Raw genomic sequence first — 16,108 nt, 5'->3', positions numbered from 1 at the left:
TGCCTCAGCCTCCCAAGTAGCTGGGATTACAGGTGCCTGCTACCACTCCCAGCTAATTTTTTTCTATTTTTGGTAGAGACGGGGTTTTGCTGTTGCTTAGGCTGGTCATGAATGCCTGACCTCAAGCGATCCTCCTGCCTCAGCCTCCCAGGGTGCTAGGATTACAGGCATGAGCCACTGTGCCTGACCATGGCCACATATTTCTTAAAGATAGAAAAAGAATAAAAATATTTAGTGTTAGGAAAGGGATTTCAGGTGGATACGGTGGCTCACGCCTGTTATCATAGCATTTTGGGAGGCCAAGGTGGGAGGATTGGCTTGAGCCCAAGAGTTTGAGGTTGCATTGAGCTATGGTGGTGCCTGTACTCTGGCCCAAGTGACAGAGTGAGACCCTGTCTCAGAAAAAAAAAAAAGGAGGGAGATTTCAGACTAGGGGAAATCTGCTTTGCTCTTGGAAAAATAACTATGAGAAAGCAGCTTTGCAAAGGAAACCAAAAAAAGACAAACTGTTTGTTGGTCAGTTAGGAAGCCCTTCAGTTCTGCTGCACTGTCATTGCAGTCACGGTGTTTTCTGCATCTCTAGGTGCTAGAACCTATGATCACCTCAAGAAGACGAGAGAGGAAGAGCGCCTTAAACGCACCATGCTCTCTGAAGTTCTCCAGTATATCCAGGACAGTAGTGCTTGCCAACAGTGGCTCCGCCGGCAAGCTGACATGTGAGTGATTAGTCTAGGGTGAAGGAGGCACTCCTTCCAGGATGCTTTGGCCTTCACATGTATTTTTGGACACTTATGTGGGCATCCTAAATGGCAGAGTAATAATAGGTAGCTGGAAGAATTCAGAAAGAACTCAGAAACAGTGTGGTACTGACAATTTTGAGAGATATAACTGGCCTCCTATAGTCTTATTTTACTACTTTGATCTTACTTTTAAAAATTAGTGAATTCCCCCCAGCCTCCCACCCATGCCTTCTCTCCCTTTCCATATCTACTGGTATGATTTTCAATGGAGAATCATGTTCCTGTCCCTTCCGCATGAACGGTGTCAGTGGTGTTCCAGGTTATAAGCTTATCTTAACAAATCTGAGGAATTTTTTTTTCCTCAGGACAAATTTTCTTTCCAGGTCAGTATAGTGAGATATCCTATAAAGTATAGTGCTGTCTCTCATTACATCTCTTCAAAGTGACTCTCCTGATAAATGCCACCCAGTCCCACAGTGCCTTTTGGAAATTGCTTTCTGTGATATGACCTAAGTTCACATTCTTCTTTGTTGTAGCGATTCTGGCCTGGCTCCTTCCATTCCACTGGCTTCGAATTCAGGTAATTATTTCTCAGGCCAGAGCAAGTCCTAATTGTGAAGTTTGTATTCTAAGGGATATGGTGAGCCCCCAATCCTTCTCCCTCTGTGGGAGGAGGGAGCATTGACAGAGTAATGGTAATCAAGGGTTAGCCCAGTGTGTAAACATCAGCACATTTTCAGAATCTTCATGGCCAGACAGGGACTATCCTCAGAGTGAGAGACGGAGGAAGAAAGAACTCCAGAGAGGTGGCATCTTTATTTTACTTATGTTCATGAGCAGTTAGTTTATTGCAAGTTGTATGTACCACAGATTTTGAGGTTTGTCTTGCCAGGAGATAAATTAAAAGCTTTTTATCTAATATGAGCAAAGAAGCATGTTACTTGTCTGAAACTCAGAAGATTTCTTTATAAGTTGGAGACCTAAGGTATTTCTGTTTCTTAGCTTTACCTCTTTGGTTATGTCCTATTTTGAGATTAGTTTACAGAGCATGATTAAGCTATATGCTATCTGATGATCCTTGGTGATTGATAATCAATGACATTTGGAGAGGTATTAATTATAAAGCTTGAACCAAGATTGTGGTGTTTCTTTGCCTGTTCTCTTGGTTATCATTCAGTCCTCCATAGGATAGTTTAGCCATTACTCCTAATCAGAACATACTGACCACTCCACTGATGAGGGATGGAGTAGCCAAAAAGTGACCTATTTACCATTTCACCATTCTTTGGCAGCTTGGAACAGACCTTATAAAGTGTCTCAGTAGATTGAGGATCCAGATAGGGCTTAGATAAGGCCACTTTTAGAATGATAATTTTTTTCCTTTATTCCTTTGTTTCCAGCAATTTCTTTCTTTCTTTCTTTCTTTCTTTCTTTTTTTTTTTTTTTTTTTGAGACAGAGTCTCACTTTGTTGACCAGGCTACAGTGAGTGTCATGGCTTCAGCCTAGCTGACAGCAACTGCAAACTCCTGGGCTCAAGCGATCCTCCTGCCTCAGCCTCCTGAGTAGCTGGGACTATAGGCATGAGCACCACGCCTGGCTAATTTTTTTTGTTTCTATTTTTAGTTGACCAGCTAATTTTTTCTATTTTTTTAGTAGAGATGATGGGGTCTCGCTCTTGCTCGGGCTGGTCTTGAACTCATGAGCTCAAGTGATCCTCCCTCCTTGGCCTCCCCAAGTGCTAGGATTATAGGCGTGAGCCACCTCGCCCAGCCCAGCAATTATTTCTTAATACTTAAGGGAGAAAGGGAGCCTTTTAGGGAGTAGCCAAAACAGTGAAATCCCAGTTTTATTTTATAAGTTTTTTATTTCCAACTCCTCCCCAAATCTAAATACAGAAATACAAATAAGTTAATACTGGCTAATTAAAATGAAGGAACTGGCTAACGAACATGATTGTGCAGCTTTGGCAGTTGTGTTTTCTGAGCCATCTACACTTGCTTATTCATTGTTTCTTCCTAGGCTGGTGCTAGCCTTCTTCACTCCTTACATTTAGGTTGAGGAGACCGTTTATTCTCCTTTATGCTCTGAGTTGCCCCTAAGGCAATGAAACAATAGAAGCCTGGCATCACTGATTGTAGCCTAGTCTCTGGTGACTTTTGTGAGGCACCAAATGATTTTATGTCTCTTTGAACATTTAGGGTAAGCCCTTATCTCCTTTGCTGGTATTATAGAAAAGCCTGTTTTCCAACAGAGCAGCTTGTTATGGTCCCTTCTGTTTCTCCACCCCACCCAAAAAGCAACCTCCATAAAACTTCTACATTTTCTTTTGTTTAACTCAGTCCATCCATCCCCAACTGAACAATAATCCCAAATATATATTCAAAACAAAACCAAAAAAATTTTGCACAACAGGCTTCCCATCCTGACCGGTGACCTCCTGCTTGGGTTTATTTCTCAGGTATGTGAGTTGACCTCAGCCCCTGCTTTGCTATATAATGGCTCATTGTTCCTGTGTGTGGATCTTTCAGGTAAACAGGGCTACTTTGGAAGGAACAGATATTCCCTCACATAATAAATAAGAAGAGCCTTTTGCTGGCCTAACAGTCTGCCTTTGATCTGAAGGCACATAGCACTTGGTTAATTACCATGTTTGCCTTGTACTGCTGGCAGAGTGGTGAGGATTAGGGAATGTCTCTCCTGCAGAGTTGTTATTTCCATTCATCAGCTGTCAAGGCAGGCAGTGTATAACCTTTCTTAACTGGATGACATCTGGGCTTCAAATTTTATAGTCTCCTATGTGGTTAGGAAGAAATAGGTGATAACTACTGTAGTAAGTAGTTATATTTGATGCTAAGGTATATGTGATAGTCTGTGTATTTTAGCAGTTTTAGGTAATTCATGTGTCCTGAATTATCTGTTCAGCTGAGGTCAGCTCACATACTTGAGAAATAAACCCAAGTAGGAGGTCACTGGTCAGGATGGGAAGCTTGTTGTGCAAAATTTTTTTGGTTTTGTTTTGAATATATGTTTAGGATTACTGTTCAGTTGGGGATGGATGGGCTGAGTTAAACAAAAGAAAACGTAGAAGTTTTATAGAGGTTGCTTTTTAGGTGAGGCAGAGAAATGGGAGGGACCTGAATTATCTATTGAGGGCACATAAATTACCATTTTTATTTTCAAGTAAATGTTAGGGTGCCCATGTTGCTAGCTAAACAGGCCTGAGGGGATGAGGCGAGATTTCCTACAGCTGGATATAGTGATTCTATACCTAGCAGGCCTGGCTGCACTGAATTGTTTTATACTTTACACCTGGGGAATTGTGACTCCTGTGAAATCTATGCCCTTTTCTGTCTGTATCTATAGGTAGACGGAGCGCACCACCCTTGAACCTCACTGGCCTCCCTGGCACAGAGAAGCTGAATGAAAAAGAAAAGGAGGTAACAAAAAGGAGGGAGACTAGAAGAAAGAGGAGAGGGGCTGATTATTCATTGAGTTGTCATTACAAATCCACTATATAATCAAACCTGTTTTGCTCCATTTATCTAACATACGTATAGCTCTGGTGTATCCTGGAAGTAAAAGAGCTAAAGAGCCAGCTCTTTTCCTTGTCACCCTGCCACGATTCCTCTTTTGGGGAAGTAACATGTGACATGTAAATTAAATAATAGCAGCTATTATTTATTGAGCATTTACCATGTTCTCCTCTATTATTAAGTACTTTATACATAAATGTAATTTTTTATAAACCTAGAATAGCTTTTACATGAAAATAGATATTTCCTATTAGAATGGTCACTTTGAAAAGTTCTACACTTATTCCAACAATGTAACCGTCACTTAAAACATTTTTATGATTGTCTCCAGAGCATGTTTATAAGCATAAAGAATGTCACACATTAATTTTTTTAAAAAAGTGACATGACCTTTTCTTCTAATTGCAATCATTAGACTTGTCTTCATATTGATTTTAGTTTCTAAAATTTAAATCCAGCTTCATAAGAGTCAGCATCAAGAGTTTTCCCCAAAAATGTGTCATAGCCTCTGAAGTCCATTCTAAAAGAAAAATTCCGGCCAGGTGCAGTGGCTCACGCCTGTAATCCTAGCACTCTGGGCGGCCGAGGCGGGCGGATTGTTTGAGCTCAGGAGTTCGAGACCAGCCTGAGCAAGAGTGAGACCCCGTCTCTACTAAAAATAGAAAGAAATTATATGGACAGCTAAAAATATACATAGAAAAATTAGCGGGGCATGGTGGCACATGCCTGTAGTCCCAGCTACTCAGGAGGCTGAGGCAGAAGGATTGCTTAAGCCCAGGAGTTTGAGGTTGCTGTGAGCTTGACGCCACAGCACTCTAGCCCGGGCAACTGAGCGAGACTCTGTCTCAGAAAAAAAAAAGAAAAATTCCTCTTTTGCTCCTCATTGCTCCTTTTATAATTCCCAAGGTCATTCTCCCCATCTGCCACATCCTGTCATTAGTTCAGGTCAAATAATAAGGACGAATCTTAGTGTAGGAGTCAGCTGAGTCTAACTTTATCCACCAGTAATAGTAAAAATTAGTTTGGGGGTAGAAGGAAATGTATGTTGTATTTATCTATTGCTGAAAAAGATCACAGGCCAGTCTGGTTCAAATATTGAATGGCCTGGAATTTCAAACATATTTTTATTCTTTCCCACATAATGGTGGCCTCAGACTGCCCATAGCTGGATAATGTGGCAGGTGAACTAGAACTGAGCCAAATTTTCTAGATTTTTAGCGAAGTGGCCTTTTCTTATCAAGGTCTCTATATCTCCTTTCCCTTCAAAGTAGGAAATGTAATCACAAAAACAGGGACTATTGCTTTACGCTGATATTAAATATAATGTGATTCATACTTGGGAATCCAAGTATCTGTGCCCTCCACCCCACCCCCACCCCCCTGTGCCCTGTGGCTCTTCCCTGACCATTGGAATAGTGCTGGGCCTCAGCCTGGGTATTTAGTGCTCAACCCTTGAGTGAACCCAGCTGCTCCTCAGGAACACATACTTGTATTCCCTAATAAACCCGGACACCTGAGCCAGCCTGCATGTGCTAAAGGCTCTCCCAGCATCACAGCCTGGCTTTCTTCCTGGGTGTCTGTCCTTAGGGAGTATTCTCTCCAGAGAAGAGAAGACTAAATGGAATGTGGTCCAGCCACTCATCAACTCCTATAAATAGTTGGAGGTTGATGTCACATTTAAAAAATTTTTGCTATACCTGCCGGATTAAATTATGAGAATGACAGATGTTAATGTTTATTAAATTTACCATGTCTTGCAGCTCTGTCAGATGGTGAGGTTGGTCCCTGGAGCCTATTTAGAATACAAATCTGCTCTTCTGAATGAATGTAACAAGCAAGGAGGCTTGAGACTGGCACAAGCAAGAGCACTCATCAAGATAGACGTGAACAAAACCCGGAAAATCTATGATTTCCTCATCCGAGAAGGATACATCACTAAAGCTTGAGGCTCTAAGGGCTTGAGACCAGAAGTCAGAAGTTTGGAATGTGGTGGGCCAAAGGACAATATGGGCATTCTGGAGAGTTGTTTTTGAGTTGAATTCTCATTGTAAAAAGAGGGGAAGGACAAAGGAAACCTTAAGTTGTATTAATGTCTACTTTCTTTCCACCCTGCTTTAAAACACTCCTGTTGTTGGTATTATGCTTCAGAGTTGTGTGCTAGATAAGCTATTATTAAATGTGAGTGGGCATTCATTCCTAACACCTCTTGTAACTAAAAGAACCATAGTACCTCACATCACAGTGTTGGTAGAAATAGAACTAACCCACAGTCTTCAGTCCTAGGAGTTCAGGTCAGATCCATGTACTTGCGAGGTAAGTTTGCTGATTATCTGTTTTGCCTTCAAACATTGTAGACAGATTGAAAATAAAGACAAAGGTTTTAGAGCATGAGAAAGCTTTCTCTTTCCTTCTAAGGATTTTTTAAGCTGACAACTTAGGTTTATGAGCAAAGGGAAAGAAAATATCCCCATGATGGTCTTGTCCCATACTGCGTCTTTAACTAGTGTCTGGCTTTGTGCTTGGCAGTCTGGCTGTCTGATCTGAAGTAGACTTTTGAGGAGGTGGTACCAGATATAAAATGTCTCTGTTATTTTTAGAATTAATGGATTAAAATGTTTTGCTGTTTAATTTGTGGGTGTGTCAAATATTCTGGTAACTAAAGCACACTTAAAGTATTGGATGCTGGCCCCATCATGCTGCTCTGTCTCAGCTAATGTGTGTCCTAAACTCACCCTGTTCTTACCCTGGGTTGTCCAGGATACCAAGCCCCTGAGGATGGAGATGATGCAACTAACCTCAGCTTTGCTTTGACTGAGACCTGAACCCTAATTTCTCAATGGTGAAAAGCTAGCCCTGCAATAAAAGCTGCTTTTAAAACAAGACATGAAGCAGCTTCACATATGGGACTCACTAAATGTGAGGGTGAGTAGCCCCACCACATCTGAAACTTGGTCCTCAAACCTTTCTGCAGAATAAGAAGCCAGACTCATAGTCATGGTTATCTCATTTATGTTAGAAGCAAAGTTGTGTATAGAAATAACTTCATCGGAATCTGCACAAATCACATCCAATAGCTGACTGATTCTTTAATTCCTTCTACGTTCAAACATCTAATTAAAATATTGTGTGTTTTGTTGGAAGCATCTGCTCAAACTTTCGATTGATGTAAATATGCATGCAGCTTGCTAATAGACTTCATCTAGGGGACGAGAAATGGAAAAAGACATTCTCAGAATCTGAGCATTCAAATAGAGGACTTTGATTCTTTAAAAAGGATGTCTTGTGGACGTGGTCTCTTTTCTTTGCATAGTGATATATCTCTTAGAAAATGTATTTCACCACGACCATCACCCCTAGTTGGTTATGAAGGGATTGCTTCTTACCCTGAAAGGTAATTACTGTTCTGAAAATTTGGTGTGCATTAGCCACGAGTGTCAGGAGATGTCTCTTGTAGTTTGAAGAGCCCTGACTCTTGATTAAGAAAGGCTTCCTGGGAGAGGTGGGCTTTTGGAGCAATGATAAGATCTAGAAGAGAGAGAAAAATGGCAGATGGAAGTAGAAAACTGTTCTAGACATAGGGGGTGGAGGATGATGTGGAGGCAGCAGTGGGAGTAAGGAAAATGGTGCCAAGAGCTTTATTTCGCTAGAACACAAGGGGCAGCTGTGGTAGTTAGGAGTAGGAGGATGGTAGGACAGTCTCACAGAAACCTTGGAACCAGTTGAACTCTCAAAAGCTGGTGGGAAATCAGATTTGATGAGGCGAATAGCATGGTTGAAAATAGCGATAGAAAAATAAGGTGGTAATTTCAAATGACTGGATTTTTTAAAGTAGGATTATTATTTCTTTGGTAAACCCAACTTTGCAAAGTTTAACACCTAGAATTCCTAGTGGGTTTTTCAAAGGCAAACCATATTTTGGGTGAGGAATACTCTTGAAAAGGAGTCACTAAGTCGATTATCTTTTTGCATTTATAATAGAAAAGTGCTTGCTGATATGTGGTATGGCTGGCTATGAAACGTTATTTACTTCCATGTTCTTATCACCTAGGGAATGCCACTTAGTACTAAAAACCCAGAGCCAAGGGCCTTTCAGAGAACATTGCATTTTTCCCCTTTGCTTCTAGACAGGGTTGGCCATAAATCAACTATGCTGAATAGAGGTCTTTCCTAGTCCAGATCATCTCAGAAGAGGAAGAGTGTACTCTGCAACTAAACAACATGAGTAAGACCTTTTACTGTTAAGAAATTTTTATCGCAATTTAACATTAAAGGTTTCTGCTGGAGTTTTGTGCATATCTGAGTGGTGGGAAATAGAGAACAAATCACTTTCTGTGTAATGACTCTTCTCTGTGCTTAAAGACCAAGACTATCTCTTGAGAGACCAATTATAGTAAATATTCACAGTTTAGTTTTTCCTGGGTTACAGTTTCCATTCTTTTATTGTTTACTCCCCCTTTTTGAAAAAAAATTTGAACTCAGTTAAGCAACCAGTCATTAGAATCTTCTTTAGCTGGTTGGTTATCTGGAAAAGTGGAATGGGCCAATTCGATTCAACAGTAACAACAAAATCCCAGTTTAAGTTACTGAAGCTTTAGAAATATGTAGGTACGTGGTAAGAGAACTAAAATCTCCAATGTGAAGACTCAGAGGCCCAAATTACATAGCAGCTTGGGAGAACTCATTCATATACTTACCTCCCAAAAAAACACTTTTCCACCTGTCTCTAGGCAAGAGAGTGGTACAATGTTCTAAATGCATTCTGGAACATCACCTATCCATTTTTAAGGATGTCTTTGTGGATACCTTCTAGATATACATTGTATCATTATTGACAATACAAAAAGGTTTTTTACAACTTATATGTACCGGGATTTTTGTTTGAATTTCTAAAAAAGTTTGAGTCAAGAGATATTGCTTCAGCCTGAGCAAGAGGGAGACCCCGTCTCTACTAAAAATAGAAAGAAATTATATGGACAGCTAAAAATATATATATAGAAAAATTAGCCAGGCATGGTGGCGCATGCCTGTAGTCCCAGCTACTCGGGAGGCTGAGGCAGGAGGATTGCCTGAGCCCAGGAGTTTGAGGTTGCTGTGAGCTAGGGTGACGCCATGGCACTCTAGCCCGGGCAACACAGTGAGACTTTGTCTCAAAAAAAAAAAAAAAAAAGAGGTATTGCTGATGTGGAAGCTTTGCTTTCCTTTCCAACGTGCTTACCCAGGTGCAGCTAACCTCTCCCAGATCTGCCAGAAAGGACCATCTCTGGTCCATGGGGCACTGCTGTGTCTGCGGCTTTGTGTAGATGAGGTGACCAAGCTAAGAAAAAAGATTTCCCTTTAATCAGAGAAGATAGATACCCAGACCTGAGTGAAATGTCGGTGAAATTGAATAGGATCTCAGTTCAAGCAAGGTCAGAGCAGCCTGGATAGTTAACAATCATGCTGATTTAGGCGCTTAATTTGGGAATGAGAATAGTATTGTGAGCACTTAACTAGGGAATATTTTGGAATCTAAGTAGCATATCCTTGAATGGATACATCAGAATGGAAGTGTTAGTGTGCTGCTTTTGAGAGGAGGACAAGAGTGAACAGTTTCTGAGAGGTCTGGAAAACCAGTTTCCATATCTGATGGCAGAGAGTTCTGTTCATTGTTTGCCTGCTGCCTTGGCTTCTAGCAATTGAGGTGTACTGCAATGAAAGATATCCGTCGCCCTTTGATTTGATTGACCAAGCTTACAAATCAGACACATAGGTATTTAAGGGAAGGATGAATATCTTGTATCTGACATCATAATTCTTTTGTCACAATGAGTTACTTGCTTGTTATGCATTATGTAATAGGCCCCCTTTCCTGTTGAAGTAGGAATAAATAAGGAAGTGGAGATAAGAATGCAGTGACCAGTAAAAGGTTTAAAACCCAAAACTCTTGAGAGCTACAAAAAATTTGATTTAACAGAGGTAGCCCTGACAGTTACCGAACTTTCCCTTGCCTTTGAAAACGCTGAGTTAAACTTTGCCAGCCCAGACTTGCTCTGTGTCTTTTAGGGCTGGGTAATTGAGTCTGATGCACTCACCTTGGAGCACGGGGATGAATTTCTGTGGCACCAAACTAATCATTTGGTTGAATTAATTAATCTCTTGTTCTTAAACCAATCAACACTTTTTTCATCTTGCTCTGGTCTCCTCTGAGGTCTCGCGTGGCAAAAAACTTCTGGGTGGCTTAAATAATCCTGCCTTGGTCCAGAGTTGTGTTGAACAGAATCAGCATCTTAGGAGGTGTGGAGGGGAGAAGACCTCACAGTTTTAAGAAACCAACACTTTCTTAAAGCAAAAATGCTGAAATGCTGTCATCTTATCACCCTTATTCAGTGAACTGACAGCTAATTGCCAGCTCATGACACTTCTAATGCATCTCTCCTCTCCTTGGAAAGCTGTCTGCCAAGTATATTGCCCTTTCTGAAATTGTTCACAGTGACCTAAGCCTCTCTTTTTTCCCATTGAACAATAGATAACTAGTGATTTGATCACACCTCCCCCCATTTATCTCCCTTCATTTAGAGAATTCATTTAAAACATAAAGACATCAAGAAATTTTTAAAAAAATCATTGGAACCTGGGCTGTGGAACTTAAATTTCAGTGTGCCCAGTTAATGTCCCCAGTAAGAAAACTAATGTTTTTATTTCAGTTTCTAATCTTAGGAAGTTGTCAAAGATGAAAAGGGCAATTTTCAGGGTAATTTAATAGCTTTTCCCAAAAAATTATTGAAAAGGAGGGAGAAGTGTAGAAATGCCTTGAAGACAGTAGCTCCCCAGTACCAAGGGCCTTGCAGATAGGTGGACCAATTTGAGCTTTCAGCAGCAGAGGAGGAGGCAGCAGTTTTTTGACCCTTATTCTCCTGGTAATTTGTTCGCTTTGGAGAGGCAGGGTAATAGCTTTTCCATACAATATCCCTTGTTAGGAGCCCCTTTTTAACCAAGGGGAAACTGCTGCTGAGAAAGCCTCTCTAATAGGGGGAGGAACATTTATCTAAGCTCTAGCCACAGATAGGCAATGACAGTGTCAACCTTACCTGGCTCTCCACCCCCATAAGAAAATCTTTGCCTTGTTCTGGGCGTGCATAGCTTCAGATTCAGGACACCTGTCAGATCTAAGACAGGGCATGGATTTTAACTTCATGATGCAAAGCAAAACGCTTTTGAGAGCAAAATCTCCCAGGAGTGCCTCCGCCTCCAGCAATTGCAGAAAAGAAGGCGTTTGTGGGAGAGAAGGGTGGCTATAGACGTCATTGCATCATCCAGATCCCAGCTGTGACCTGGCTCAGAGTTTTCCAGTTAAAAATAACCATGACTGGGGGGTGGGGGGGGCAAACTGTTGCATCTCCATGGAAACTAGAAGGTGGGGAAGGCAAGCCATGGATTTCTAGTACATATGGCAAGATGGGATGGATGTAGGGGCCAGAAGCTTAGAGGCCTTCTGATGAAAGATGATACCCCTATTTAGCATCCAGGATGTAGCCAGACACTGCTCCAGAGCTCTGGAGACAGGCTTTGCATCCAGGGAATGTTTACAACTCATGTATCTTTGGTCTGGTGAAGAATTATTTGAGTGAGTCTTTCAACTTCCTGTAACAGATTTGCCACTGTTGGTTTGGCAAAGCAAAGAGCAGATGAGCAACACTGTAGGATAGATGTTGCCTTTTAACCAATCTGGGAGCCTCTGCTACCCTTCCATTCACATTCTGCTCCTTCATTTGCATAGTCAGTGGCTTGATGTGAAAAATGTAACAATTTATAACCAGAGGGAAGTCTCCGGGCTTTGGGATTAGTTGTACATTTATTCCTCTTAATAGGACCAGGTATTTCCTCCTTGATGTTGCAGGAGGTTATGCAAAACATCATTAATTACCTTGTTTGTCTTCAAAAGTCTATCTCCTTTTGTTCACAAAGGGCAAGAAAAAAAAGTGTCTCTTAACCATTTCTGGTATAGTAACTACCAGAGTTAACTAACTCTTGGGGGAAAATATTTCTTCATTTCCCTGTTTTGAAAAGGTTTCTTTAAAAAAATATTTTCCCCATGTTTGGGCACTGTGGTTTATGCCTGTAATCCCAGCACTTTGGGAGGTTAAAACAGGAGGATCATTGGAGACCAGGAGTTCAAGACGAGCCTGGGCAACATAGCCAGACCCCAACTCTACAAAAAAATTACAAATTAGCTGGGCATGGTGGTGCATTGCTGTAGTCCGAGCTACTCTACTTGAGAGGCTGAGGCAGGAGGATAACTTGAGCCCAGGAGTTAAAAGTTACAGCGAGCTATGATTGTACCACTGTCTTCCAATACGCCTGAGTGATAGAATGAAACCCTATCTCTAAAAACAACAACAAAAAAAGTATTTTTCCTCAGATACATGAATATATTCTAGTTGTTAACAGAATTTTTAAAAACTTTCATTTTTAAATGAGTTTATAGAGCAAATAACTGAGGAAGAAGTAGGGATTGTTCACATTACTGGCTTGTTTACCTGCCTGGTATATTGGAAAGATCTGAGCACTAATCCTTGTTAAGCTATTTAATAATAATGCAACTATGGGCAAGTTTCTTACCTTTTCATGTCTAAAGTGTGGTTGAGAATATCTACCTGAGTTTAGTGAAGATTAAATGGGTTAAGGTGTATAACACACCTAATGCCTCCCTTTTTCTGTCCTATTGAGCCTTTGATATTTTAGTTTAACTGTAGTCATGTATGAACAAGCACGTGATTTTCTTGCACCACACAATTCACATCATGCAAAAAATCTCAAAGGGACATTAAGATCTGAAAGACACAGAACAAATGTTAAAACAGACAGATGTGCCTTTCGCAAGGATGTTGTTTATCTTGAAATTCTCAGCACTACATCATTGCCACAGCTCTAGGGTTGAATTAAGGGCAGAAAATTTCAGAGACAGATTTTAAATTACCTAGTTATACTAGACATGTTGTAATGTTCCCTTTTATGATGCCTAGCTCAAGAAGGTTGATGTCAGGTTACAAAACTGTATGTATAGCATGATTGTAATTGTGTAAAGAAAACTAAAAAATCTTGCATGGAAAAAAGACCAGAAAGAAATCCAGATGCTAATTGTTGTTTTGTTAAGAATAAAATTAGGTGATTCTTTTTCTCTTATTTCTCTTTTTTTTTGGGGGGGGGCGGGTAATGTGACATTACTGGAAAAATTTATAACTATGAAAATTATGAAAATAGAAGTTTAAAGTATTTTACATTTTAATTAAATCTAGTTAAACCTTATAATAGTCACATAAGGTGCTACCTTAACAATCTTACAAAATAGCACAAACCTTTGAAAATCTTCTGTAGTAGATGAAATGTGTTTTGAGACTTCTATCCTGCTAGTTTTTTTTTTTTTTAATCTTTTCCACAATTATAGGGTTTTCTCCCAGATACCTGGTGTTTGTCCACTGTCTCTCTCAAACCTGCCAAAGGACGGTATATTTTAAAGATTTACTTCTCTCAGGGGATTTGGATTTTTATAACCATCAATGACATATAATCTGGTATTACAGGCACTAGCAAGCAGGCCTTGCAAACATCTGTGAACCACAAGACCTGATGACACCCCAACATCAAACTTCTGTAGATTGGGGCGCCTTGATCACCATTGTTCACCAGTTCTGACAGATACATCAAAGCTGTTACCAATTTGTTAACTAGAGGCAATGATACAAACGGAAGATGCAACTATTCTTTCTGAGGGACCCATAAAAGTCTGATTAATGTAAGGAGCAGTCATTGCCCAAGTAATTAAGGAGAATATTTTTGGAAAAGCAGACATCAGAAGCTAAGCAAAGTAGAAGTTTCTGCCCTCTACTTACTGTGTTAATGAGATCAGCTCTGATTCTGCAAAGTTGCACTGCTTATTTAGTCGGAATCAGGAGGACCTAAGCCCTCCCTGGCCACAGACAAACTGTAGTTTTATAGCAGCCCCTAAAATGGTTCTACACTAAAATAGTTGACAACTATAAGAAATTCACATATTTATAGTCTAGAAATGTGCTGTCCAATAACGTAGCCACTAGCCACTTGTGGCTATTTAAGTCGATTAAAATAGAAAAAAATTAAAAATCCATTCCTCATTCACATTAGCCACATTTCAAGTGCTCAGTAGCCACATGAGGCTAGTGGCTACTGTATTGGACAGTGGAGACACGGAACATGTCCATTATCACACAAATTGCTATTGGACTGCTGATCTAGAAGGGAATACCTTCAAATTGCTTTTTATTTTGTAGAGGCGTATATAAACACGAACTTCCATTCTATAAAGGCATGAAGCACCTCCCTACCCACAGGCACATATGTACAGTCATTAAATGGTCTTACTGACTTCAGCACTTCTTCCTACCTTTTTTTTGTTTTGTTTTGTACACAGGGTTTTGCTCTATCACCCCAGGCTGGAGTGCAGTGGCGCCATCATAGCTCATTGCAGCCTTGAACTCCTAGGCTCACGAAATCTTCCCACCTCAGGCTCCCGAGTAGCTGGGAGTACAGGCACACACCACCACACCCAGCCAATATTATTTTTTGTAGAGACAGGGGTCTCAATATTTTGCCCAGGCTAATCTCAAATTCCTGGGCCCGATCCTCCCCCTTTAGTCTCCCAAAGTACTGGGATTACAGGCGTGAGCTACCTCGCCTGGCTCCATTCCTACGTTTCTTAATCTCTAAATTTTTACACACATATCACACTCAACACAAATTCTACCTTAGCACACCTCCCTCTTCTTCACTGATGAGGGTATGTTTTTTCATGGTAGGCTTAGTTCCCGTAATCCATGAAATTGCCCAGCTCCTTGTCATTACCTAGAGCTTCTTCTGGAAACCTGCCTTCTGTGTAACAAACAAACTGGAATCTGAAGAGGGATATATCTATTTGTGCTGCTGAGTCATTGAATTGACTGAAGGAAGGACAATTCCTGGGGGGGAGGGGGCGTGTAGAAATGAAAGCAGCATACAATAATTTCTATTAGAGATTTTGCTATTTTTCATATTGGCATGTCAAAAATAAGTCACTAGATGAATTGATGGAACAATTTAGTGCTGGGAAGATGCCTTACCTGGGCAAGATTTGAACTCCTAGTGCTTTACCCTCAATTGTATTGTGTTTTGTTCTCTCATAGATTAATTTTGCCCAATTTTAAAGCTTTGATTCTCTTTATCAAGGCAAAAATAAATCTCTCTAGTCTGGGCTCTCCCAGGATTATCACTAAATGCCTTTGATGTTATATTTTTGTCTGGGAAGCAGACAAAACTTTCAGATATTCCAGCACCCACAGGATGACTCTGAATCCGGTTGGCCAGCGGAGATTAGGAAGACCATGAAAAAAACCTCAAAGCTTTTGGCTGACGAAGATGAGAGATGTAAACCCAAAGCGCGGTTTTTACTTCCCCCACCACCCCCTCCTCCCAAACCTATGACTACTCGTTTGTTCAGTTCGGAGGCCAACGATTTACAACGGTGAGGAGCAGGGTCTGGTGAGTAAAGGGCTGGGCATGGAGTCGGGACTCTAGGTGTCGACTCACTGCAGAGCCTTGAGGAAGTCGCTTACGCCTCCCCCGTGTTTCCCCTCACCTGCCAGAGGCAGGAGGGAGGGCAGGGTTGTGATGGAAAAAGTCCGATTTGCATCTACTGCTACAGATGGGCAGACCTGAATAAAAAAAGACCCTCAGGGTGACACAGCAAATCAGCCCTTAACGAATCCATGTGTCCAGCCTGGGCTCTGAAGACCCTGCCGCCCCACCTGGGAGGCACGGGCTGTGGATCTGGCGTTTTGAGGCTC

At 41.0% G+C, this 16,108-nt stretch overlaps 1 protein-coding gene across 1 annotated transcript in view; it reads left to right on the top strand.

Moving 5' to 3' along the window:
• Window positions 1-6,958, top strand: part of TADA2A (transcriptional adaptor 2A) — a 47,510-nt gene extending 40,552 nt beyond the window's left edge. Inside the window, exons 13-16 of the mRNA XM_069481055.1 lie at window positions 584-716; window positions 1,277-1,320; window positions 4,105-4,178; window positions 6,035-6,958. Coding sequence (XP_069337156.1) covers window positions 584-716; window positions 1,277-1,320; window positions 4,105-4,178; window positions 6,035-6,220 — 437 coding nt within the window. The 3' untranslated portion in view covers window positions 6,221-6,958. The remainder of the gene's footprint in view (window positions 1-583; window positions 717-1,276; window positions 1,321-4,104; window positions 4,179-6,034) is intronic.
• Window positions 6,959-16,108: the final 9,150 nt, after the last annotated feature.

The sequence above is a fragment of the Eulemur rufifrons genome, chromosome 9 (assembly GCF_041146395.1).
Source record: "Eulemur rufifrons isolate Redbay chromosome 9, OSU_ERuf_1, whole genome shotgun sequence".
Classification (NCBI taxonomy): Eukaryota; Metazoa; Chordata; class Mammalia; order Primates; family Lemuridae; genus Eulemur; species Eulemur rufifrons.
Note: the sequence above shows the minus strand (reverse complement) of the source record. Positions and strands in the feature narration are given on the sequence as shown.